This window comes from Eucyclogobius newberryi, unplaced genomic scaffold (assembly GCF_026437365.1).
Source record: "Eucyclogobius newberryi isolate DKJ021-1_F unplaced genomic scaffold, fEucNew1.0.hap1 SCAF_18, whole genome shotgun sequence".
Lineage (NCBI taxonomy): Eukaryota > Metazoa > Chordata > Actinopteri > Gobiiformes > Gobiidae > Eucyclogobius > Eucyclogobius newberryi.
In genome coordinates this window covers 23892138-23919647 of record NW_027315812.1, presented here as the reverse complement: position 1 = coordinate 23919647, position 27510 = coordinate 23892138, and the positions used below count along the sequence as shown (strand labels likewise).

At 39.3% G+C, this 27510-nt stretch overlaps 1 protein-coding gene across 1 annotated transcript in view; it reads right to left on the bottom strand.

Moving 5' to 3' along the window:
* cdh7a (cadherin 7a) overlaps positions 1–27510 on the bottom strand; it is a 292083-nt gene that overhangs the window by 258070 nt on the left and 6503 nt on the right. Inside the window, exon 2 of the mRNA XM_072451151.1 lies at positions 16053–16645. Within this exon, the coding sequence (XP_072307252.1) occupies positions 16053–16289 (237 nt within the window). The 5' untranslated portion in view covers positions 16290–16645. The remainder of the gene's footprint in view (positions 1–16052; positions 16646–27510) is intronic.

Here is a 27510-nt window from a genome sequence, read left to right as displayed (position 1 = left end):
GACATTTCAGACCTCTACATGCTACCTCTGCTTCCGAAGAGTGCACACGCTTTTTTGCTCGCTCCGAGTGCACACGCTTTTTTGCTCGCTCCGCTTGCTATCGCTGTTTTCCTTATTTATTTTGCTTTTTAATCAGTTTTTGTCTTCCAAACATTTTTGCTTTAGACTTTTTCAAGTAAACCAAGGATTTTAAGAAAATTTTTCCAGTTTTAACGACATATCTGACGCCAGCGACATGTCCGGGAGAAGAAGTGAGAAAGACTGTGAACGCTGTCGGAAATATCAACAAGAAATTAATGAGCTGAAAACACGGATATTTGTTTTGGAATCTGAAAAAGTTCTTCACGATACCATTCCTGTGTCAACCGATGGTAAGAAGAGCACACTTTTTACAAGAAAAACTGCTACTTTCAACCTAAACCGCAGTGACTCTGTGTCGTTTCCAAAACTGTCTAAAAACCAGAAAGACCAGGCTGTTTCTTGGAACAAACTTGGAGCAAAGCCTAAACGATACAAAGATAACGTGAAGTCGCCTAAAATACAGCTGACCAACAGATTTTTACCACTTTCAGAGATGGAATTAAATGAAAAAAGGAAAGATGACGTGGCCAAAATACAGCGAGGAGGATCTGTGCCAGGAGCCAAGGTTACGCAGATTGTTTTGGTTGGGGACGGCGCGATAAGTCACGTGACGCATGAAAAGATAAACACACATTCTTTTCCAAGCGCCACTGTTTCTGAGATAACGTCACTCTTTCCAAATATTATGGCTAAGCATGGAGGAGCTAAACAGCTGATTGTGCACGTGGGTGCAGTGGACATGCGGCGGGAACAGACTGAAGTTTTGAAAAAAGACTTCTTGAAGTTATTCGACGTGCTTGATAAAATGGAAATCAAAACATTCATAAGTGGACCTCTTCCAAACATCGACAGGAGGATAAACAAGTTTAGCCGGCTTCTTCAGCTGAACACATGGCTGTCCAAAGAGTGTTCCCCGAGAGGACTACACTACATTGAGAACTTCTATCTATTCTGGAAACGAGAGGACCTGTTTAAGAGAAATGGCCCCCACCTATGCAGAGGTGGAGTGAGGGTGCTGACAGAGAACCTGCTCCACGCTCTGAGGCATTGGACTGGGCCTGGACAGGGTCCTGAGCAGATAGTTAGAGAAGAGACGAATGAGAGAAGAATTCCTGCTCCATCAGCCAGAGACCGAGCCAATGTTTCAACATCAAAAGCACCACAACCTCAGCCTCCACCAAAGGATTCATCAGCAGCTGCTCCACCACCACCAGCAAAGGATTCAGCTCCAGCTGCTCCGCATTCTCCTCCACCGCCTCCAGCAAAGGAACAATCTTCAAAGGCCTTGGACCCATCTGTGACAAGCCCAACAACATCCCTGTCATCGCCCCTGCCTTCACACCAGCCCTGGGTTCCCCCTGCAACATCTACTCCCACTAAAGATTCATCATTCTCCTTCTCATCTCCACTCTCACCCATGGGCCTTCCCAGCCATTTTGAAAGTCTGATCAAATCAGGCATTAAGATGGCTCCACTCACGCCCAATATAGCAAGGGCTATGTCTTCCCTGCACAAGCCGACTACACCAACAAAAGCCCCACCACCCATCCCCCCTCGCCTCTCACCTGGTCCCAAACTCTCCTTGGCTACAAAAGCCCCACCACCCATCCAACCTCGCCTTTCACCTGGTATCTCCCATAGCTAGGATGCACTGGGTCTCAGCGTTGCCGGGACTTATTGTCACATTAAAAATCAAACCAACCCGGGGCCCTATGTAAAAAGAGCCCCCCCTAGTGCTATTTCTGTAGTCATATCATCACAGAGATGGAAAAACAAAATGCGAGTCAGGCCCAATCTGAGAAATGTGATTCATATTCCCTGTGAAAAGATAAAGCCCAGTCTCACTGAAACTAGTCTGAAACTTGCTGTGCTAAATGTCAGATCCTTATGTAACAAATCTCTCTTAATTAATAATTTTATTTCTTCTTATAATCTTGATTTTATGTTTTTAACTGAAACATGGCTTGACAAAAACACAGGAAATGTAGTTCTGATAGAATCTTCTCCACCCAACTTTAAGTTTGAATCTGAAACACGAGAAAACAAAAAAGGGGGTGGAGTCTGTGCTGTCTTTAGAGATGAAATAATTACCCGCAGGTTGTCTTTTGGGGTGTTTTCATCATTTGAGTATGTATCCTTTAAAATGGAGCTAAAACGGTCTCCATCCATTCTCTTCATTGTTTTATACAAGCCTCCCCAGCACTGCCAAAGTTGTATTGATGATTTTACTGAGATGCTTTCAGTCATATGCACAGACTTTGATGGTTTGGTCATTACAGGTGATTTCAATGTGCATGTTGATAATATTTGTGACAGAAACGCTAAAGAGCTTGATGCTGTCCTTGAAACCTTCAGTCTTACTCAGAATGTGAGAGGCCCCACCCACAGCAAAGGACACACTCTAGATCTCATAATTACAAAGGGGGTAAATATTTAAAATGTTAATGTGGTCGATGTTGCTCTGTCTGATCATTTCTGTGTCTTCTTTGACCTGTCTGTTTCTCCCAAACCTCCGGTTGGTACTGCAGTTGTTCAGAGGAGACACATAAGTGATGGCACAGGTGCACTGTTTATGGAAATGATAAACTTTGAAAATGTCTCATGTTCTAATGTAAATGATTTGTTGAACTCTGTTACATCTAGTGTTTTGAATGTTCTGGACACCATCGCCCCTATAAAGGCTAAAATGGTTAAAAATAAGCAGAAGGCGCCGTGGAGAAATGATGATTCGGTCAGGGCACAGAAAAGGGAGTGCCGCAGGGCCAAACGGAAATGGCGCAAGTCAAAGCTCCAGGTTCAAAAAGAGATTTACAAAGAAAAGCTGAACATGTACAACCTAATCTTATGTAGAACTAGGGAAAGATATTTTTCTGAAATAATTGGAAGCTGCAGTAACAACTCGCGTGTCCTGTTTGCCACAGTAAACAAATTAACAAACCCTCCAGCTCAGCTGCCGTTAGAACTCATTTCCACATCCAAGTGTAATGAGTTTGCATTATTCTTTAATGACAAAGTTCAGGGCATTAAAAATGCTATAAATCCCACAATGCAAAAGATTACCCTAAAACCACCAAGACACTTAGAGCTAACTCACTTTGCACCAGTAACTGACAAAACTGTCCATGAGATCATTTTTTTTTTTTTTTTTTTTTTTTATTTATAGGAGATCTTCTACTGAAAGTGTTTTTCAGACTTCCTATAAGTGATCTGTTCTTCTGTATCTACCTCTGTATCTACCTGCGTTGCACCAATGAAATTTCCCCATGTGGGACAATAAAGGATTATCTTATCTTATCTTATCACCAGTCTGAGTTCATCCACATGCTGCCTTGATGTGTTACCCACCAGATTTCTAAAGTCTGTGCTGAACAGTTTGTTAGCACCATTCACTCACATAGTTAACATGTCGCTTCATTCTGGAACATTCCCAATGTCTTTGAAAACTGCGGTCATAAAGCCTCTCCTAAAGAAGAGCAGTCTTGACGCCGCAGTACTGAGTCATTACCGGCCCATCTCTAATCTACCATTTTGGGGCAAAGTCCTTGAAAAGGTTGTTTACCAACAGCTCACAGATTTCCTCTTAATAAACAACTCATTTGATGTTTTTCAGTCAGGTTTTAGACCTCATCACAGCACTGAGACTGCTCTTGTCAAGGTGACAAATGACATCCGCCTGAACACTGACACGGGCAAAGCCTCAGTCTTAATTCTGTTAGATCTGAGTGCTGCTTTTGACACTGTCGATCATGGGATCCTCTTACAGAGACTAGAGGACTGGGTGGGCATCACTGGCACTGCCCTAAACTGGTTAAGGTCCTATCTGGAAGACAGGAAGTACTTTGTTGAAATTGGTAGCTGTGTCTCAGACCACATGACCCTGACCTGTGGAGTGCCCCAAGGGTCAGTCCTGGGTCCCCTTCTGTTCAACCTCTACATGCTGCCGTTGGGTCAGTTGATACGCAGTGAAAATGTGTCCTATCACAATTATGCAGACGACACTCAGATCTATGTTTCACTATCGGCAGGTGACTATGGACCAGTAGATTCACTCTGTCACTGCATCCAACAGATCAGTTTGTGGATGCAAAACAACTTTCTCCAGCTGAACTCAGACAAGACTGAAATAATCGTTTTTGGTCCAACGGAAACAAAGAGAAAGTGTTAGCGGTCACCTCCAGAGTCTCGCTCTAAAACCTACAAACCAAATTAGAAATCTGGGGGTAATAATGGACTCAGACTTGAACTTTAATAGCCACGTCAAATCAATAACATCAGCAGTTTTTTACCATCTAAAAAACATTGCCAAAATCAAAAATATACTGTCAAAACCAGATTTAGAGAGACTTATCCACGCGTTTGTCTCCAGTAGATTAGACTACTGTAACGGCCTGCTCACTGGTCTCTCCAAACGAGCTGTAAAACAGCTGAAGTACATCCAGAACGCTGCTGCTCGGGTCCTGACTAGAACCAGGAAGTATGATCACATTAGTCCTGTTCTCAGATCTCTGCACTGGCTCCCTGTGGCTCAGAGAATAGACTTTAAAGCAGCTCTGCTTGTGTACAAGTCTCTCCATGGCCTAGCACCAAAGTACATCTTGGATATGTTAGTGCCATATGAACCATCTCGGACTCTGAGGACCTCAGGGACCGGCCTCCTGCTGGTGCCCAGAGTCAGGACAAAACATGGGGAATCTGCGTTTCAGTTTTATGCAGCTAAAATCTGGAACAGTCTTCCTGAAGATGTGAGACAGGCTTCTACTCTGACAATGTTCAAATCTAAGCTAAAAACAGTTTTGTTTAGCTGCGCATATGACTGAAAGGATTTTTTCTTTGCACTCTTCTCTTTTGTTTGTGATTTTATTAGTTTAGAAAATCAGTTGGATTGATAATTTTTAATTTTGTTAATTTTATTGTATTTCTGTAATTTCTTTGTGATTTGAATGCATTTTTCCTGCTGTGTGAAGCACTTTGAATTGCCTTGTGTATGAAATGTGCTCTACAAATAAACTTGCCTTGCCTTGCCTTACATGTGTCACTCAAAATCTTACTTTTTCAATGAATTGTAACTTAAGTCCAGAGAAGTGGGTTGGGATAGGGGCTATGTGAAAACGGACATTTTCTGAGCACCCAAGCCTCTGTTGCAGAAGGACAATACAGGATTAACTCAAACATGTACAAGTACATACTCGACTAAACTAATGATGAGGAAACACGGCTGAAACAAGGTTGAAACCCAAAGATCATTAAAGTTGCTGCATATCTCAAATTATACAGAAATGGTTATAATAATCACAAAACTGAGCTGGCTGAAATCCCAGGTGTTAATGATGCCAGCTCCATGTCACAAGGTGGAGATTCACAACTGTATAAATTATATCACATATCTATCTTAAAGGCACTTTCTGCAGTGTGAACTTGCATAATACCCATGGGAATAGAAAGTGAAAAACCATACTTCCTAACATTCTCCATGGAGATATATAAGTTTTTTATGCAATTACCGATAGAAAAAAACATGTTTTTTATGGAAACAAGCTGGAGGAGGCTCTGAGTCAAGTTTCCAGAGATGCAAGCCCACTCACAGTTAGGCCTTTAAATGTGCACTATGTACTTTTTCTGGTGGAGATAAAAGCGAAAACATTATAGCAGAAACAAACAAGTGGTGAAGCCCCCTGTGGAGAAAAGTGACACCTTAAAACACCTTTAAACTAAACTATGGCTGGTTTGGGTTCTAATGTTTTATTTCTAACAATTGGTGCTGCCCCAATTACAATTTAAATAGTTAAATGCACCACTGGACTTGTCATGATTATTGCAGATTGCTGTTGCAGAACAAAGACATTGGATTCATGACATTTGGGTGTTTAAATCCTGGCTTTTCTATTTCCTGTCAACAAAAGTTTCAGTAGAGAAACAGAGGTCTAACTTGCAGCATATATACTAAAGTTTGAAAACTCTGACTCTTTGACATATTTATAATGCATTGGTTTGGTTTGCATTTCATTTTCAACTTGAGTGAGTAATGCTGGCATCTGTACGGAACAATAATTTTTCATCATGTCTGTACAAATATATGATTTGTGGGCACTGAGATCTGGCAGAATGGAGATTGCACTTAGCGCTAAGGATACACAATGTTTGACTGAGTCCTAGATTTTCCTGGATACACTTTGCAAACAAAAAGGCTGGAGAGTAAAAATGTATGCATTTGCTAAGCGTGTAGCAGACATAAAGTATGTCTATGTAATGTTAAATAAGCATCTTCAGGCCACGGTTGAACGCATAGTGCCTAATAATTGCAGCAACAACAACAGACCTCAAAACCTGGGAACATTTTGCGTTCTCCAGCACTGTATTATTTTAGATGCAAACAGACTTTTGAGTTATATTGTTTTTCTCCATATACAGCAGTTTGGTAGTCTTCCAATCAAATACATGCACAACAAATATGGACATAGAATCATAGAATATACTATGACAGTCCCATTCTAATAAGTAAAGTACTGATAGTAGAAGTAGGATTTTTGTTTGGTTGCATATTGATGTCTAGTAATTGCTGTGGGTTATTATTGGAATTGTGTGATTAAAAGTGTGTAAGTGGCGAATGTTACTTTTAATTTTGACATCCCACTTGACTTTAAAGAGACATATTATGCATAATAAACTTTAATGAGTTTTTAACCTTGTGTGTTTCCTCATCATTAGTGTATTTCTAACAATTGGTGCTGCCCCAATGTATTCAATGTATTCTATTTATTTTATTTATTCCTGCATGTTTGAGTAATCCTGTACAGATACCTTTTGAAATATACTTTTGGCAGCTGAAAAATCAAGGGGGAAAAAAGTAGTGAATTAACTCCATATTTCCGGCATAATTACAGCCACCCCCCCATTTTTTTTTTAAATGAAAGAATGTGAGACGTAGAGCACAAGCCATTTTTTTTTATCTTTCTACTGATTATGTAATTTGAAACAAACCCAACATTTGTAATATTCTATAGCCTAATATTACCCTATTAGTCACATACATATTACATTACTTTTTAATCAACATATGACTATATATATGCAATTAAAGACATGTCTTACACTTTCCCCCATGCATAGCGTGCAGTGGGTTATTTCCCCAGGACAAAGTAGCATATAAAGTTGCACTTATATTGAAAATACAGAATTAATCATTGTCTGTCACCATAACTGAATGTTAACTATACCATTTACGCTGGGTTCTAAATGCTATATAGGCGCTTTCATACTGTATTTATTTACCTGCCAACACATGCATTTCATTGATTTATGGACATCCACACCTACAACAAAGCCTGAGCAGATTTTATAACCACGGATTACAATGCAAATTACCCTGTCATGTTGCGCACCGGCCATTTATATAAGCATGTACTTCAGCTGGCTACATTGAAAATATTCTGTATTTCTAACCACTCTGCGCTTTTGCTGTTTCATTTGTTAACGTTTCTATATAGGGCAATGGAAAAATGTACAAGAGCATGAAATTTCACGGTGTCCCAGTTTCAGTGGGTCATTATAGTACGGGTTTATTGATATGTGTATAGAAGTACAGGTGCAAGGAGCCCAGTTCTAGCGCGGTGGGAATAGGTCTAAGAAAGATATGAGAATTGGTTTGTAACTCTGTAGTCGCTATGCTTTCGATGAGTAATGGAGAGGCGCCAGCCACCATTAGGTCACCCATATAAGAAGCGTTTGTCCCAGTAATGTTAGCCGCTTTAACATATTGGAGGACTTGGGCTAAGTTCTCTGAAGTTACAGATCGGCTAACACGTAGAGGCTATAATAGAAAACCAATGAAACAGAAGAATGCGATACGTGGACATCATGAGCCAGAGCTGATAAACATTGATTTAGTGTTGTTAAGTACAACATGACTCACTTTCAACGAGGAAAGGAGAGAAAATGTGGTTCAAATAGAAAGCAGAACAAGACCTGCAAGCACTTTCTTATCTAAAAGAGAAACAAACAAACAAAGTTGGCCTACCTGAACAATAATATACCAATAATCCCTGGTACTGAACGTAGCCCTTGGTATCTATTATTATAACCGCTAAAATGAATAGAAGTCTATGGGGAGAGAGTGGAAATGACGAATGACGAGCGCGGCTGAGTAAGGAGTGACCCCAACGAGTCCGGGAACTGGAGGAGTTGATTTCTCCTCTTCGATTTTGGAGTGATGTGCAACTCCTACGGATCTAGTTCCGTTTTTTTTTTTGGCATCTGCTGCCAAATTAGCCCTTCTTTTGGCTAAAAGCGTGAGACGGCGCAGAAGAGGAAAGCGTGCAGGGGTCCTTGTGCGCCTTCGGATTCCAACATACGACCGCCCTTACCTGTGATTTTCTCTCTAATGTGAACTCACTAACCAATAAACTGGACGAACTGAAGCTGCTGATGAGACAAAATAGAGACTTTTCTTCATCTCCTGTTTTGTGCTTTACGAAGATGTTGGAAGTCGCTTAGTCCGTCCCGAATTGCGCCGTGGAGCTGGAGGGCTTCCAGCTGTTCTGTCAGAGAGGGAACATACGTGGAGGGTGACTCTGTTTTTACATCATCAACGCCTGGTCTTCAGATGTGACTGTGATCTCAAAATACTGCTCTCCCTACTGGAATATCTTTTTATCAACTTCAATCCATTCTACTCTCCACATGAGTTCGCGTCATTCATCCTGGCCACTGTTTGTATCCCGCAAACGCAAACGTGAAGGAAGCACAGCACGCCTCCTGACTGAGCGTGAAGCGCCCACTTTCAAACACTCGTCCACTTATGCACATCCCGTGCATTATCATTGTTAATGACAGTTGTAAAAAATGTTATGATATATTTTATGGTGTACGTGCGGCAAAGCTTCAAACTTGTTCCACAAATTCAGAAATTGTACAATTTAATACATTTCTCCCATTTGCACATTCCAAGTCTGATTTCGCCCAAATTTCAATCAGTTGTTAAACTTTTAAGCCTGGACCTACTAATTGTGGCAGAATCTAAATGGGTGCAATAGAACCCCCTACAGAGGGAAATTACATTTTATATGGGGCTCGAACTATTTTTCGAAATTTTGCCGCAAATTCTATTCCATTGGTGTCTCGATCATAAAAATCTATCGGTCCGATGCCATGTATGGTGTAGCTGTAGCAATGACACTAACCTCCCATGTTATACCACTGGGAAAATTGCCAAATCTTAGAAATTTGCTAATTTTCACACTTTGGCTGCTGACATCTTAATAGTAGCCTCTAGTGCAGGGATCCTTTATGTTCAAAGAGCTAAATCTGACCCAAAAAACAAAACACAAATCTGTCTGTAGCCACAAAAAATGAAAAGCCTTCTATAAGCCTTATATGAAGGGAACAAAGGCTGTAAGTGTATACTATCTATATTAGCCGACTATCAAAATGACAAGGCTACAAATACTTAATGAGCATTCCTGATTAAATATTTATTTTCCCTGCAGCGCCCCCTGGAGAGTGATGCGCCACGTGACTACTCTGCTATATGCTTTAAGTTTAACTTCCATTACAACGTTAATGTATCATATTTTGTTGCAATGATGAAAATATAGAAATACAATTAAGAAATCAGATTTTTGGTCTCATTTGTATTTTGAGGATTCGAAAAAAAACAAAAAACGCAGTCCTCTTCAAACCTCAATAACCCTACAATCCTCTTCTCTTTCCCCCCGTATCAGAGGAATTTAACAGCCTGCATTTATATATTTGATCATTTCTTCAAAATCGGCCCATCAAAGTTCACATACCTGAATATGCCTGTTGGATATCGATCACATCACACTCATCACAGGCACTTGAGTCTGTTGGAGCTGAATTAATGTGTTGATTTGACGGTTAGTGATAATGCCATTTTAATGTCCCTTCACTGTCTTTGCGGAGGCTACTTCATGACATCCTGGAAATTTCTTTCCAAATGACTCTTTTTGTTTGACAACTTCTCATGACAAAGCAAACATGCAGACAATCCTTCCGCATTAGCAATGAAAGTAAATTATTCGGTCCATTCTTCCTTGAATCCTCTGTTCTCATCAGCTATCTGTCGGTACGGTTTGTTTACAACAGGTCCCTGTCCGTGCAGCGCGGGGCACGTGTGTCACAGGCTATGACAGGCTTATGATAAACATTTTTAAAGCATTGGAAAACATCAAGAATGTTTGCGTCATGTTTGTCCTCCTACAGAAACCATATTAAAACAGCAAATATATCCCCCCCCATCTAGTTCTATTTTCATACATTTTAGAAAAAGCTCCAGAGAGCCACTAGGAGGGAGCTAAAGAGCTAAGGCTCCGGAGCCGCGGGTAGCCGACTTCTGCTCTAGTGTATCCTCAGTCCAACGGGTTAGCAGAGAGAGGTGCCCATAGTGCAAAGAACATCCTCAGTCACAAGACAAAACTGATGTATTTCTTAGCCTGCGGAACATTCTTCGTAACTCCAAACATGGATCACTTATGTCAATACAAACACGCGCCACACTTCCTGACTCCAAAAGACTGCTTGCACCCGATATGCACAAGCCTAAGGAAGAGCATGACCAACTTGACAAAACCAGCCCACCTCTTCAACCACTGGTGGAAAGACATCAAAGAGATGTTCAATGGGCCTAGATCTTACTTGATCCCGTCAGAACGTCGAACATACAAAAGAAACAGGAAACACATCTTACCTGATGTTGCTGAGTAAGCTCCAGGTCAGTCAGATCCAAGAGCAAGTATCAGAGCAGTAGGACTGACTTAGAAAGACGCATCTCTCTTACTGAACAGACGCCACAGGAAAATGACTCTGAGCACTCTATGGCCCGAGTTGAAGTTTGTTCTTCATCCCAGAATATGAACGATAATCTTTATAAAACATTAGAGTATTTTCATTGCTATTTGAGATCTCTATTGTGTTAATGTAGTTAATGTAACCAGTTAATGTAACTTATTAATTATTTGATTACGAGGCATGGTTCTGTCTGTATTCACTTAAATATACGCGAATTAACTGTTTAAACTGTATGGTTATTGCTGCAGTGTTTTCCCATATGTTCAGTTGTTTATGGTTATAGCCTATAACTAAGGAAAGGGGATGTAGAGCATTGTCAGTGAATGTGTTGACCCTTCACCTTACCGTGCTCTGCACATGCGCAAGAGGGTCTTGCGACGACACAGAACAGTATTAGACTGGTAATAATTACTGCTGTCATGGTCATTAAACCGTAGTTGTGACTCCCACCACGGTCATCTTTATAACACACAACAGGCCCATCGTGCCATTTCCCCATGCTCAAGGCACTTGGAGCAAACTTCGACTTGAACGTACAATCAATGGTTCCCTACTTTCCTCATCATGATGTTAACTCTTCTATCCATGTAGTTTTAGTTGTCTGCCACATGATTAAGCTGCTGCGTAAGACACTTGATGAAGGAAGTACACTGCAAACATCAACAGGAAAGATCAAGTGGAAGTATCTTGTAGAGTTGAATGAGCTCCAAGAAAAAGAGGGACTGAGACTAGTTGAAGATGGCACATATAAAGTGGGAGAGACAGAAGATGAAGGTGAAGCTGGTAACACAGATATTAAGCAGCAGTGTCGCCGATTCTCTGGAATATTGCAATAAACACCTGCACTTGCCACTGTTCAGAGGCTGCGAGGAGACGGTAGATGTCCTGAGAAGTATTGATGCTGCTTTTGATGTTCTCAATAGCAGAAATCCATTTGGAAAGGGGTACAAGGCCCATGAGTGCTTCAAAGAAAGAAAGAGTCGACTCTGGAGGATTACTGCAGTTATCTACTGACCTATAAACTCAGTCGAGACCACCTAGAGCTTTTCTTCTCCACTGTCAGAGCACATGGTGGATTCAACAGCAATCCCACCACCAGACAGTTTACTGCAACCTACAAATGTCTTCTCATCAGGCAACTGTCTACTGTTGGATAACATAGACATCTTAGGGGTGACATTAATGTAGGTTCAACGTAGGTTCAACCTGAAGCCTGCTATGGAAGCCCAGCCTGAGCATGACTATTCATACTTCTGATGTTAATGTCTCTGAGGGGTTTGTTGTAAAAAAAAAAAAAAATTAAGGAAAAACATCTTTGCACACCATGCACTGACACGATAACATCCGAGACCCCCGTCCATTTGTTTCTTCTCCTGAAGAATCAAGGAAGATTGCAGAAGCCATCAGAGGAAATCATGAGTTTGTAAAGAAGCAAAGCGTTGTTTCCAACGGATCTTGAAAGCAACGTCAGGCCAACTTCTACAAGGACACAGACTGTCTGATGCCCATTGAAAATTAAGTTCTTTGTTACAGCAAAAACAAGACTTTGTTTCCAGGGCTGCACAGACACATGTTTGACACCACTGTTGCATCTTCTGGTGGAAATGGCCACTCAATATACTGTATAATTTGGGTCCATCATTTGGCTAAGAGAGAAACAGAGATATTGACAAAACAAATGGTTATAAATAAATTGATAAAGTTGATCCACCTCCACCACTAGTAATGCACATCTGATAGACTTTCACAGAATTATATTATACAACTTGTATAGCGAAGCCCTTTTTGTCACTGTTTTGTACTAGCAAACTTGCTATTATTATTTTTGTCAGTTTTATTCACTTCATACCAGAAGGGTATTATTCTTACATAAAATAGTTTAAACAAAAAAATTGCAGTACAAAAAAAAGATATGTATATCTTTATTTAGCATTTGTTAAAAAAAAAAAAAAGTTTTCGTTATATAGGGTGTTTTTTGTTGCTGTGTCTGGAAAAAAAGAGAAGTAAGAGTTTTAGAAGGTGACTTTACTGTTCTTTCTTGTGTCCAGAAAACTGGAAAAAAAATCTGTTCTATGTATTGTCCTTTAGATCCGCACAGCGACTTTTTTCTTTTTTTAAATAAAGGGCATTGTTTTTATGCTACATGTTTTATGATTACCCGTGGTCCTGTCAGAGTTTGTCGCGTCCTTGTCTTGTGTTCTCACTTGTGGCCTGCACCTTGACGTTGTGAGTGGGCTTTAAACTAAGACAGGCCATATTTTTGCACGTGAAAAGCTTTATTTGCTGTGAAAGATACAAATGGTTTAGAATTCAGAGCATTGACTTTAATTTTTATATGAAGACACTTCCAATGCAAAGTAATGACAACCCATTGTTTACTTTTAGTCAATGCACACATTACTATTAATATATATTTAGTTTGGAGGAGTCAGGTGTTTAAAGTGATGATGTATGAAAATGTGAGAAATAACATAAAACACTACTTACTTATATCGTTAGTCTCGTCATGTCCAGTTTCTTCTGCTTTTGTATGTTTTATTTTCGTCCGACACGCTCCTCTGATGCTCTTTCGCGAGGATCGTGAGCGCAGCCAGTGCTCATACACCGTTTAGTGACACATAAAAAATGTCATGTTTTGAGGATTTTAAAAATGGTAAAATAATGAACTTCCTTCCATTTTATTTTTATATTAAAAAGAATTGAGCACTGTCTGTAATGTTACAGGCCGAACACTTTGAATGGTCTTGGCCGTGAGACTGCAGTTCCCCTAAGTGGCCACTAATTGAATGAAATTGGTTAATGCCAGACATGTGACCTGTGCCACCCACAGCCATCTTGGTCCGGGTCGCTGATGTAAACAAATGTAACTCCCAAGGAAATCTGCCTAAACTGCTGAAATGTCAGAAGAGTCCTAATCTTTACTCTCAGCTGTGGTTCTGACATTTATAACTAGTCATGTCGAACAAAATTACAGCTGCATTTAAAATGCAAATGTGTTTTTGTTTTAGTGAGTTATGTAGAAAATAATAATACATTATTAGCATCGAGATTAGCATACTGGTCTAACATAATGGACTCCAAGAAATCTCCAAACAACTGAAACAACTGTAATAGTGCCACACTAAGATTTTGAGCTTAAGCTGCTCAAAAACCCTGATATCTACACTGACTGTGAACCAATTTTGTGTTTATAAAAAGGCAAAGAACAAAAAATGAACACTCGCCGCTTCTCGTAGAAACAATGTGTCTTCAACCAGCCGCAATTGAAATCTATTTTTTATATATGATGAACGCTGGAATGAACCAATCGACTCTATTTCAGAAACAGATAATTGCGTTTGAAACCAACCTAGCTCATTTTTCATGTATAATGACTTAGTAAGGGTTATACTGTATAGGGTAAAGTTTTCCGCATGTGTCAAGAGAATAGTGAGAATATGTGAATACAGTTTACTATAACAAGTGATTATCATTAAAACCCTACACATCACGAACAAAACATATCTGAAGAGTTGCTAATGTTCTTTTATTTTCAATAATGTGTGAATGAAATACCTTAAGTATAAAATATATATTACATGTGTACTTTTATGTTCAATGTTACCGTCAAATGCAAAATGTCCTATCAATTCCCTCAGCCACAGATAAAAGCTAACAAGGCGAACTGTAACTGGGCTAAATGCTAACACCCGTACAATTCCGTATTCAGCCGAGTTAGCTAGTGTCCTTAGTTGTAAGATATTCATGCTACGCTAACAATAGAGCATCGTGTTAATTTTTTTTACGTCATGTCAAGGTTATAGGGCGGCGCGCTAAATGTCAAATTAATACAAGCTAGTGACAGGTGATGACGGTCAATCACACCTCTGTACATGTTATAACTGTAATTTATAGAGTTTTCAGAGTGGACCCCATTTCCACATGTTCCAAGCACATACTAAAAATCAATGGGAATGAAGCAAGAAAATGTAATTATCAACATCAAATATCAGGGGAGAAAATGACATTGGCTTGACATCGAGCAAAGACATTATGAATCTTCTTTCTAGTGCCGTGAGCGGAATGACAATGTGTCCTCCGCTAAAATTGGGACCCCAGATGGAGTTTGCGCTAATGTAGATAAACTGATTTTGTGTTATAATAGTTTTGGTGACTTTGGTGATTCCAAGAACTAACTAACCGCCTTACAAACATTTGGGACGAGATAGACAAAATCGTTTCTAATAACCCTGAAGAATGAATGTCCTGAAAATCTAGAGTTTCAAAAATTTAAACTGAAAAAATACAGATATTTGGCTCATGACTATAGCATAGCATTAAGTGATAGCTGAATAGAACAATGGGCTTGGTAATAGCTTCATGCTCAGGAGTACCTAGTTGGATGGAAAGCCTCTTGTGAAATGCGTATTAACTACCGGTATATGTATTTAATAATATACATTTTATACAGGCTACATTATCAGTCAAAGGTTTGGACACACATCTCATTCCATGTATTTAAAAACAAAAAAAAAAGGTTCAATCATATGTTTTAAAATTTAGACTGAGGCACCCTTTCTTTTGTTGACAGCACTGCAAAACCTTGGCCTTTTTCACACACTATAATGAAGCAGTTAATCCAGTTTGAATTGAGATAGAGATTCAGTCGTTTTTGTGTGCGTTAAATAACATTGATTATGTACGGTTTACGCTCATAAAATCAATACTGAAAGCCATTTTTATTTGTTCTTGAAAAGACAAAAATAAAATCTTTAGAAAACCAAGATCGATCAATAAGAGGGATCATATCGCCCGGCCCTATAATGAAGTCACCTGAAATGGTTTTCACCTCACGGTTTCAGGGCTCATTAGTGGAAAGCAAAGAGTGTTTGGGTGGCTAGCTTGAAGAATCTAAAAAAATATTTTGAATTGTTTCATTTGTTAACTACATTTCCTTGTATGTTCATTCATATCTTCATTGAGAATCGACAATTGAAATAGTCATGGCCATAGAACATGATAAACATTGAATGACAAACTGTCAAAACTGCATTTTCCTCAACAAAGTATTACAAAATTAGAGTAAATGACTCTTTCTGGCTCATGTTTACCGAGGGCCTGCCATATTATCAGAAGAACCTTGTTATATCATTATATATATGTTATGTCACAATGCACACATGGCTTACCTTGCCCACGTAGAGCGGCTCGTTCCCCGTGTACTCCTCCAGCACGAAAAACTGGTTCCATACCCAGCTGCGCCTGTTCCGGTGCAGGACGTCCCACGAGGTGCCGTCCGACTGTGGGGATTTGTCTGCGTCCCCTGAGCTCGGACCTAGCCCTTCGCAAGCCTTCTCCCTCCAGGCAAAGAGGATCGCCAGGAGAGCCAGGCCCCTGCGCACGCCCCCGCCACAGCACCCCGACATCTGGGCCGAGCTCCAAACGCGTCCAGAGAAGCGGCAAGACAAACAAAAATTGGAGGGGGGCGGGAAGAAAAAGCTGGAAATGTCAAAACCTCAAGGGCTTATCCGCACTGTCCGGGCTTCGTCTGAGCAAGAAGCCAGCCTTGGATGGAGTTCGTCAGTTGGAAAAGAGTCCAATGCTGCTCATCGTTTTTTTCTTCTTTTTTTTTTTGGTCGTCTTTTGCCTGATGGAGGACTAAGCGCGAGGTAATTCCCTCCTCCTCTCTCCTGCTCCAGCCCGGGGAGTTGACATTAAAGCCGGCTAACAGGGTCACATGTGGCTAGGGGACGCTCGGGCGCTCAGGCTGTATAATTGGCACCTATCAGAAAGGGACAGAACACAAAAGAGGCGAGAGAAGGTAAAGTCAGAAGGGCTGTCAGCAAAATATGCGCTTACAATCCGCAATGTGCCTGCGGATGAGACCGTAATGACATTGTTTATACAGACAAATTGGTCAAAATTACGAGACAGCCAGTACAGAAAGATAGGCAGAACAGGTTTCATGATATGCCGTTTCATAAAGCTAATGATTAAAGTATGTCGGTGTAATCCCTCATTCGTCCAGGCGTGTTCCATAGTAGAAAAAGCTTCAGTTGTAGTCATCTGGACTCAGTTTGAAAAAATAAACTGAGTCCAGATGACTACAACTGAAGCTTTTTCTACTAATGATTAAAGGTTAAAGACGTTACAGTTCCTAGTTGGCATTGGAACTCCTGATCAAATCTTATATTAATAAAGGCGTGTTTCTGTCCCTAAGATGCAACATTGGGTGCATTCACGGCCCATCAAAACTGCGACTGAATCGGGACCAAAGCTTTAACTAAACCAGCACTAAACAAGGACTAAACAACGACTAGAACAGGAACAAAAAGTCTACATTAGGTTTAAACTGGGCTTAAGAACCTCATTATCAGGGGGAGAATATGTATAAAAAGAGCTAAATAAATAAATACGCTATCAAGACTACTTCAACCCATTTACCAAAGACACAAAACACTTGAGATTGGAACATTAGAGATTAAGATGTATTTATTGCCAATCAATGAAAGAAACAAACTGCTGTTGGTGCAGAAGAGCTAAGAGTCACTGCACTTACATCTTAATCCAAAAGGACTAACAATGAAGGCAATAAAGGTTTAAGCCAATTCCTGACTATTAGGGACGGGACAAAATATCGAGTTAATTTGGTATCTCTGAGAAGCTCTAAAGACTCTAACATATAGAAACCTGTAGCAAACATATTCTACATTTCAAACTCTGTCCCTGTTTTGATTTTGTAGAGAAATAACCAATATTGTACGAGTGTTAAAAATTGTAAAATAAAACAAAATATGAACAAATATACAAGAGTCTATGTCACCTGCAGACAGCGCATAAAGAGCAGTGTTTTTCAGACTCAGACTTTGTTTGAAAATGATCCCCAAAGAGATATTGACTTGATCCATTAGTGTAATGTCAGAAGAAGGAGATAGAAGGGCTCTTTCTCTTTGTCACTCTCAGCACCAGCATTAGGGCAACAGCAGTGAGGGAGACGGGGGAAGAGCTGAAGCCTCAGAGAGAACAGCAGATCCTGTCAAATCCTTTAAAAAATGCAAATAATGTGTATACGCTATATTGGATATTGAGTATTGTAATAAACATTAATGATTCATGTGGGGATTTACACTGCAGAATTGTTTTTGTCTCTGAAAAGAATCTGTATTGATTAAAGTCAGATGATGAAAATTACTTACTTTTTTCTCTGTCCCTTGATATCAATACATTGCAATAAATACAATCATGAAATATAAAAAGATAAACTTGTGAATTACACAAATTATTAAAAATCATATAAAACCCTGTTTCGTCTCATGAGAATTCTGCCTCCACACATCCCAACTAATTATGTCCCAACTTAAAAACTTAAAAAAGTATTTTAACATGTACGGGTGGGCGATATTGACAAAAAGGACTATATCTAGATATTATGTTACATTATCTCAATAACAATATTGAAACAATATTTTCACAACGCATCAGACCTGTGCTAAAATGTGCATGTCCATGTCTTGGTTGAGGTTGAAGGTTCACACAAAACGTGATTGGAACATAAAATTAACGACAAAATTATTTTCAAATAGAATTTTATAGCCAAACAACCGTTACAATATTCTCAGTTTTATTATAGCTCCACCTCTAGGGCCAAATAGTGAAAGATTTGAGTGTTTCAGCTTGTTCCCGTTAGGCATTGTTTACGTTCATAATATATTTTCATATGTATGTTCATTGCCATTAAACTGTCTACAAAAAAAAAACATCCCAGCATCAATCTGATTATTATTATTTTCATTCTCCATCAGTGCATCAGGAATGGCCTTGGTTGAGGTTCAATTTCGCACAAAAACATGAATGAACCATAAAATTAACCACAAAAGTGCTTTTTTTTTACAGTTTCAATCGTAGAATCGATTTAAATGTTGCATATATCAACAACAATGGTATTATCCATTTATTCATACACCTCCCACCTCCAGTCACACATTTTGTCCGTTATGATCCAGCGATCCTGTACGACTGCTGAACAATAAATATGATAAACACGATCGATGTCTTGCCCTTGAAGACACATAGAGCAAACGGACAGGGTCACAATGTTAATAAGGCAAAAAGTGAGGGAGATTTGACACGGAATGAAACAACAGCCACCGCCTGGAATAATAATGACACATTGTTCAGCCGGACCTGTGATTATCGAAGCTTTACCGCACCAAGGTCGTAATTCTGTGTTCTTTTCGTATAGGGACGGGATGTGGCTGCGGACGGAGGGCTCGCCACTCAACTCGAACAAGCCATATGATCTGTTGTGTGTGGCAGGCTCTCATCACCCAGATTAAAAATAAACGTGATCCGTCAGCAGCACTGGGAGATACGACCTCTGGGAGCCCAATAGAGGGGATTAGGCGGGCCCCTGCAAGGAAAATGGTGGGAGATTTGTATGAGAATCAAAGATAAGTGATAATATGATTTAGTTTTTGCATTTTGTCCGTTGTTGACCGGGTTTATGGTTCATATCTCTGTATTTACTGGGACTTAAGATGTATGAAACAAAAACTGACACAAATGTAAATGTCTTCTCTGCTAACACAAAAAAAGATAAGTATTTTTTTTCCTTCCATAAATAGCTTCAGAAAGCATTATTCAACTCCAAAGGTCGTGATATTATGGCAAGTTTCTGGAGACAATCTCTAAAAATTTGTATAAGGTTTTGTCTGTTTTAGATATTTTCAAATCTCCCATAGAGTTACATCAACCCCACTATCTGAGATTATGGTTGAACAATCAGGTCCAGGAGTGTTCCATTGTAGAAAAAGATTCAGTTGTAACATCTGGACTCTGTTTTTAGAAAAACTAAAAGTTTTGTCTCTCATCCAAGCAGCATTCTCAATCTGTGAATTGAGTCTGGGAACTCAGATATTCATCCTTCTCTGAGTAGGACCTGCCCCCCGGGCGGGACCTCTTTGAAAGCCTGGAGCGGGAGACGCTCAGGGCATTCTGATGCTAATCAGGTACTCAGTGAAGAGGGAGCGAATGTCAGTTTACAACAGAATGTAGATTGCCCATTACCGGGCTGATAGGAAGCCAAGAGGGTAGTTTCAAATATAACCAAATACTCCCTGAGTAGGATGACTATCCGAGTTCCCAGACTAGATTCGCAGATTGAGAATGACGCTTGATGAGAGTCGGAATGTTTAGTTTTTTTCTAAAAACAGAGGAATACTAGTAGCACAGTGAGTTACTCTTTCATCCGGTTACTAGAGACACAAGTTCAATTATTGCCCATATTGCCTCCTCCAACATAGAACAGAAGGCTCATTATTAGGGCTAATATATGAATGCTTTGTTTAGTAGTCGACTACTCAGCAATTATTATTATCATAGTCAAATTATTGTACGTTGAGATTTTTTACATACTTTCTTCTCTAAAAATAAATGTCTGTAGATAGAGAACATTTCCAAAGGAAATGCTTAATAGATTAAAAACATAAATGCAACTTTCTTTAGAGTGTGTATATTCCAGAAAACGATTCTGATGATAAAAAAAACAATATCCGGCCAGTCATGATGTTTCTGATTAATCTTTGCAGCCCTACGCAACGTGACAGTAAGATAGAAGAGAAAGCAGCCAAATTATCGTCAACTGGCCAACACCTATAAATAAAAGGATCTACGGCACGGTGCGTCCCGCTGCCGCCCTCTCCTCCCCGTTCCCCACTTGTCATGGCATGCCCTGGCACAAAAGACCGACGGCGCTGGTGGTGATGGCGGGTGCCGGGGCGGCGAGAGAGCGAGGTGCTGCTCGTCTGATTTGTCTGGCTGTGACACATTGTGCGAGATGCCAGAAACATGAGGAGTTGTCACACAAGAGAAAACGCATCATCTTTTGACAGATAATGCTCTCCATGTCACAACACATCCTACTAGAGCCGCACAGCTGAGCAATTACATCAGCCCAACCCCATCTTCCACGGCGTTATCCATCTAATTTGACACTCCAACCGATCTCTCAATAAATATTTTGAACGGGTGGGAAGGGGAGGAAAAAAAGGCAACCCTACGCATTCCCTGCTTTTGATGTAAGAGGTTTGAGCCGAGCTGCTGGCAAAGATGTGTTCCAGTCGGGATGAGGCTGATTTATTTTCTTTTTCCCCAACTCTGGAACACGGGAGCCATTCTCCTGACACTGGGTTGGACAAGTAAGACAGGCTTTTTTTCCCATATTTATTCAGGTTTCAACAAATCAAATATAATGCGCTTAAATAACCATGTGGGGGGAAATCGTGATTGCAGCCATGTTGCAATTTTCTTGTTGGTGTAAAGGCCGGGCGATATTGACAAAAATGTATACCGATATATACCGATATGTTTTGTATTCTTTTCATGAGATATTTGGACAGTATTTTAACCGTGCATCGGGAATGTGTTAAATTCTACATGCAAATATCTTGTTTGAGTTTTAAGTATCTTGTGTAAGTGTAAATGAACCACAAAAGTATCACCTGATACCCTTGTTTGGGAGATTACACAAGATTTTTCCCTCTTTTTGAGTTCTTGCAAGTCACTTTTAGTCATGACTTGGACTTGAGTCACTATTTTGATGACTTAAGACGTAAAAACAGGTAAAATGTACAAAGACTTGGAGCTTGATTGGAACTTGACTGGAACTTGAAGGCCAGTGACTCGGGACTTGACTTGAAAACATTTTGCTTCCCCTTAAAAACAGTTCTTCTTTTATGTTTATTTAGATTTCACAAGATCTGGAACATATCCGTCTTCTTCTCTAATTGTGAACAGGACTTTTTAAGGAAGGACCATTTACAAAAAAAAGCTATATTCCTTAATTTTGTATAAAGACTTGAAAATTCAAAGCAGAGGACTTAGACTTGACTTGGACGCAGCTAAATGCACGAAGCTAAAAAAAAGAAAACAAGACTACCACTTGCTTGTAATCCGCGCTCTTGACATGCCACAGAACTAATGAGTCTTCAAGCTTGTCTACTATTTGATGAAAAGTGCTATTTAGAAAAGATTAAAAAATTACCTTTTAATACCAATTCACCTCTTTCTGCAGTAACATCCATCTAATCTGACACTTCAAGCAATTCCTCAATACATGTTTTTGAATGAGTGGAAATAAAACAACTCCATGCAGATTTGTGAGCCCAGCTTTTCCACCCGAGTGATACTGACTTGCAAATGTCATTTCGGTATAAAACAAGAGCAACACTGTGATTTTGAATCGTGCCAATATTTATTTTTCGCAGTTGACCTCGTCTTCTGGCAGCGTCCCGGACTGTGGAGGTAATTGCTTTGGCTTACCGTGACCCATCGCGTCCCACCCAGAGGCCCACGCCCCCTCATTTGACTTCTTTCTTTATCCCCTCCAAAAGTGAAATGAAAACAAGAGCAGTGAGTGTTCAAAGTGAGCAAACACCGGAAAAAGTAATGGCAAGTAAAGTCATAATCAAGTGCGGGTAATTAAGAGGGTTAGATCAAACGATACTGATTAACACCTTTTTTGGAGCTGTGGCTGTTGAAAGACTAATCAGAAATGCAATAGGCTGAAATGTGAAGGTTTTGTGGGTCAATTTTTGGATGTGTGTTTAAAAAAAAGACCGCAATATGGCTGTAACGGTAGCATCATTAAACTCGGCTCTCTTAGTTTATCTTATTGAGTTATAATTTACCCAAAGTGCAACTGCCTGGAGGGATGTGTCAAGGTGGTCCTGTTTCCCCCTTAAACTTCAGAGATGCCTGGATTAAAAAGGCTGTACCCATTTTCCCCCACAGGGTCCCTCTCGATACGCTAATATCACGATTTTGCGGTACCTGCAATAATCAAAATATTGCTCATGATATTCTATGATACATCACTATTTTTTTCGAACCCAATACATTTTAACAACATCTTTCTTTGTTAAACCACGACCTGCACAAACTCAAAATGAAAAACACCAATTTGAATCATCAAAATGTCAAATGTTTTGCATAAACAAGCTTCCTTTCTTTAAAAAGGCAACACAATTGTAGTGCTGTCTACATCTAAATATAGAATATAATCATAGACAGATACAATAAGTGAGCAATACATTTGGAGCACAAACAGTTTAAAATGAAGTAATTCAGCGTCGTTAATCGCCCGGCATATTTTTCCCTAATACTTCTGCCAAGACCAGGTGCATATTCCTATATTCCCCAATACCTATGTTCCCCCTTTCCTATGAACAGGGGAACGACGGTACCTCATATCTAAAGAGGTTCTGGTATTCCCCGGTGCATCTATTCCATGCGTGTTGATGTGTGAAGGCCTGTCGTTATTGAATCTCCTCAAATTATAGAATAGGCTCCTGGTTCAACCACATTTACGGTTCCACATCCCCAATAGATGTGCTTAAATATAGCAGCATATCCAGCCATGGTGCAACCTAACCCTAATTCTAACACCCAACACCTAACCAGAATCCCAATCATAAAAGGTTTATTGCCCTTGTCAATGAACAAAATAACAAACATAGGTGCTTTGGTGATTCGGTGCAACGTACAACGATGAGCAATAAAAAAAACAAGATATATAGAATGCATTGAAAAAAAGCAATTCAAATTCACAATAAGATAAAAAAAAATAGGCTTACTATGTACACACAATTTACAGGTAAATTTACAGATGCAGAAAGTGAACAGTGAGTGATTCAATTGTAGTTCATCTGATTGTCAAAATAAACATTTATGTGCCGCTTTCCCAGGCTCTGTCCCACTTTGCTAGCATAACCACCAGTGCAAATTGTTTGAGTGTGGCATAGTAACTGGGTTGGGGGGAAAAAGCAAGTCTTAAGATGCAGAGAAAAGTACCTGCGTAGCATATTATATCTGCTCTTTAGGATAGTTTCCCCCAGCAACACTCAGCTTCCCATGGGTTTAATTTAAGTTGTAAATGTGCATAAATGGTTGGAGTATTTTTGCAGAATTATTAGTCTTCATCTACAGACTCTACACCTAAGCCACTTTGCGAAGTTTTCTCACTTTTCTAACTTTCTAGACTTTGCTTCGACTTTTGACCAAGCCACTTTGCTTCCTTTTGTACTTCCTTATCTTATTTACCAAACATCTCTGTGACCAACTTCAAATTCCTTCAACTTTCTCCTTGGCAACTCTTGAGACATTTCTGAAAGACGATCTATCTCTCCAATGGAATCTTCCAATCTTCACGTACGTTCGAAGTCACGGCCGGAGAATGACGCCTGTGTGGTGGAGGTGGAAAGTGGAGCAGATGTGGCTCCGGGGCAGTTTGCGTGGGTGAAGGCTGGGCTGAGGTTTCGGTACCATGGCTCACTAAAGAGGGGTCGGTCGCAGCGCCGCGGAGAAGTTAATGCTTTTGCTCATTTTGTTCAACCCTAGCCACCGCACAAGATAAAAAGAAAAACAGATGGAAAAGGAGATATAACAGTAACATGAGCTGCACGGAGCAGGAGGAGGAAGAGTGAAGTGGGGCCGCTATTGGTTTTATTGAATAAGGAAGATGGGATTGTCCCTTGTGTTTATGACGACTGTAGTTCTGTTGGTTGGAAGATATGACAACGAAAATGGAATTGTGATTTGATCCCTGTGACAATGATAGCACCATGCAGCCACTCTCGCTATTGGTCAGCCTCGGACATGCCCTGAGTAAGTGACAGGTAGATTTAGCCAATCAAACGAAAGCGTGAACTGTCAGAAGAGGTATATAATCGTAGTTACTCCCCTGAAAGTGAAAAGCTAGTTTGTGTAGATGAAAACAAATTGAAATTGTGATCAAGGTTTCAAGAAAATCAGGATATACTGTACATTTTTTGGCATTCCATGTGTACTACTATTTCAAGTTTTTGTTTTCTAATTTTAAGTGAAACTGGCAATTACTGAGATAAAGAGGAATCAAAAGGTATGAAGATTCAGATGTACCAGCATTATCTATCTATGTGTTTTCAATAAAGGTAAAAGAGTCATTTACACTAAATGTAATGTCAAATACTCATGTTACATAACATTTAGTGTAAATTATTCTATTTTTGACTCGTTTGCTTGGCCAGAAAATACTTTTGTGCCTAACATTCTCCAGAAATCAAGACTGGGACCTTCCTGCTGTGAGTGCACTCATCTCTGAACCTTCCACTGACTTTGCTACAGTTTTTACATTTTAGTTTTTATAGTGTAGTTTTAACAACCAATGCTATTGCTTTTGTATAATCAGGAAACTAAATATACTTGCTTAAATTTAGGTGTATTTAGAATTTAATATTTTTTTTAATCTAAAATCAACATAAGCACAGATAATAAGAAATACTGATATTGCTTGAAATTATGGATCATGTCAAGTCAACACAATGTAATGCATTTTACTTATTTTACAGATGAAAAATATGTGCTTGCACTTAGAACATAACAAAGTATAAACGAGTAAAAACTAAGTATTTCACTTGGAACTGGATAAATTGACCCGTGAAAATTGGCTCACAATGTCCTCAAATCAAGCTTAATTATTCTGTGGTTTTTCCAGTGAAATTCTCCCAAAAATAGATCCATCTCAAACCTGCAGGAGATGAAGACAAGCACTCTGTCTCACTGTACATTGTCCTCTCACACTTGTTCAATCCGGTCCCAGCAGTTTATTAGACACCTCTCAATAGAAAGTGCTGAGGCTGCTGTTACATACCGTACGCTTGTTTGCCCGTCAATGTCAATATAAGAGTGTCGGCGGACAGGCTCAGTGTATCCTTCAGAGAGCACTCACCATCACAACCTTTCATGTCAGACGCAGCTGCTCTTTAGGAACATTTTTCAAACCTACATTTGCTTCTATTCCAGCTTTTACGTAGACCCGAACCACTGTGTTTAAGGCGACGCACTGCGCACAAAACCTACATATTTCAATGTTTTTGTCAGTTTGCTCTCTCAAGGTGTACGCTTTTTTAATATATTTTATTTTTTTAGATTTTCAGATGACATAATAAAGGCACAATGATAAAACATAAATAAAACTACAGCATAAAAAGTCAACTTGTAAGCTTTCAGGAGGAAACACCTAAATTGTCCAATCTGCACCAAAAGTTTATTTAATTACTGTCATCCAGATTTATATTGGAAACTCAAATTGCATTTTTCTCCCACATAAAAATCAGCCCTTAAAGTAGCACCTACACACACCAAACTTTACAGTCTTGGTCTAAAAAAGATTTTGACGGATCAAACAGAAGATTTAATTTTTTGTCATTTTCGGTAAGATCTAGTTTACTTAAAAATGAAATAATATTCAAAATTATCGGTGTAATTTTTTGTCTTTAATATGTCAACAAAATCAAGCAAGAAATGTAAATCTGGCTCAATCACTGTTTCAGATTTCCAAATTATGTCCAAAATATGTGCAGTTTTGGCTGTTTTTACACATAAAATGCATTATTTATACATGGTAAATTTTTGTAGAAGTTCAAAATGGATATCTGTACATTTAAGATACCTATTCATTTACAGTGTCTTGTCTGAAATTATATTAATTTCTCAATTAATACTTAACAAATGCATTAGTAATAGTTAGAGAGGCGCAAAATATGTATAATGTGTAATTATCTATGAATGAAGGCAAACATATAGTGTAAAAATTATGTTTTTCATGACTTTAATGTATGCATGCAACTTCTTAAACCCCTTAAATTTTATGGATAAATGTTATTGTCCCTCAAATCCAACTACACTTTTCAGTTCTTCTAAATATTGACAATATGTTAATATCAGGGATGGAACAAGATCTTGTGCCACATGATCTTACAAGCTACGATCTTACAATGTGTTAAATAATTGGATGGATTATTTTGGAGGATGGACTAAAAAGAGTTCACTTTGCTGAGTGACACCTGTAGAGAAGAAGCTGTAGTTCCAAAAAGCACTGCTACAATGACAGCGAGAATAGTAACAAATAAACAACATATGTGAGGCCAAAATTTTGAACTGAACCACAAAATGAAACAAAATGTGGCTATTCAATTTGGATACATTTTTGGCCTATATGAAATGTATCATAAATTTGAATCAGCTTGAGTCTTGGTAACAATAATTAGTAGTTTAAAAGTATCACTTAAGCATAAAGAACAATGTCACACTTTGTCTTTATCATGACCTTCATATAATCACATTACATTGCCTCAGGTCCAGCTCTTTCAGATGAAGAGCTGGCATGAGTGACCATATCATCCGCCTCAGAAGATTAGAGGGTTAAATTCACACAGCAGCCGGCGCACTTTATGTTTCAGACGTCCAGAGCCAAAGAGATGTACCCACAGCACACAAATTAAAATATGATCAAATGCAAGCAAATTCTGCCTGTTGTGCACACTACTTCAGCCGACTCACACTCGCTTTCAAAGTGACGGTGCGTGTGAGGATGCGGGGGAGGGGACACAGCTCGTTTTCATTTTGTGCAAATTGCTTCAATGTGGCTGGTCATATGCCTGCAGCTTCTGATATGATGCTGTGGAAGATGTGATCATGTTTTAGTATATTTTTAAAGATGCACTGTGTAACGTTTTTTAATGGAAGGTAGATTTGACTGCTTTCTGTTACATTTTGTCATTGTGTCTTTAGACCTTTGATTTCCAGGCAGTGTGCTAAGGTGTACTAGTG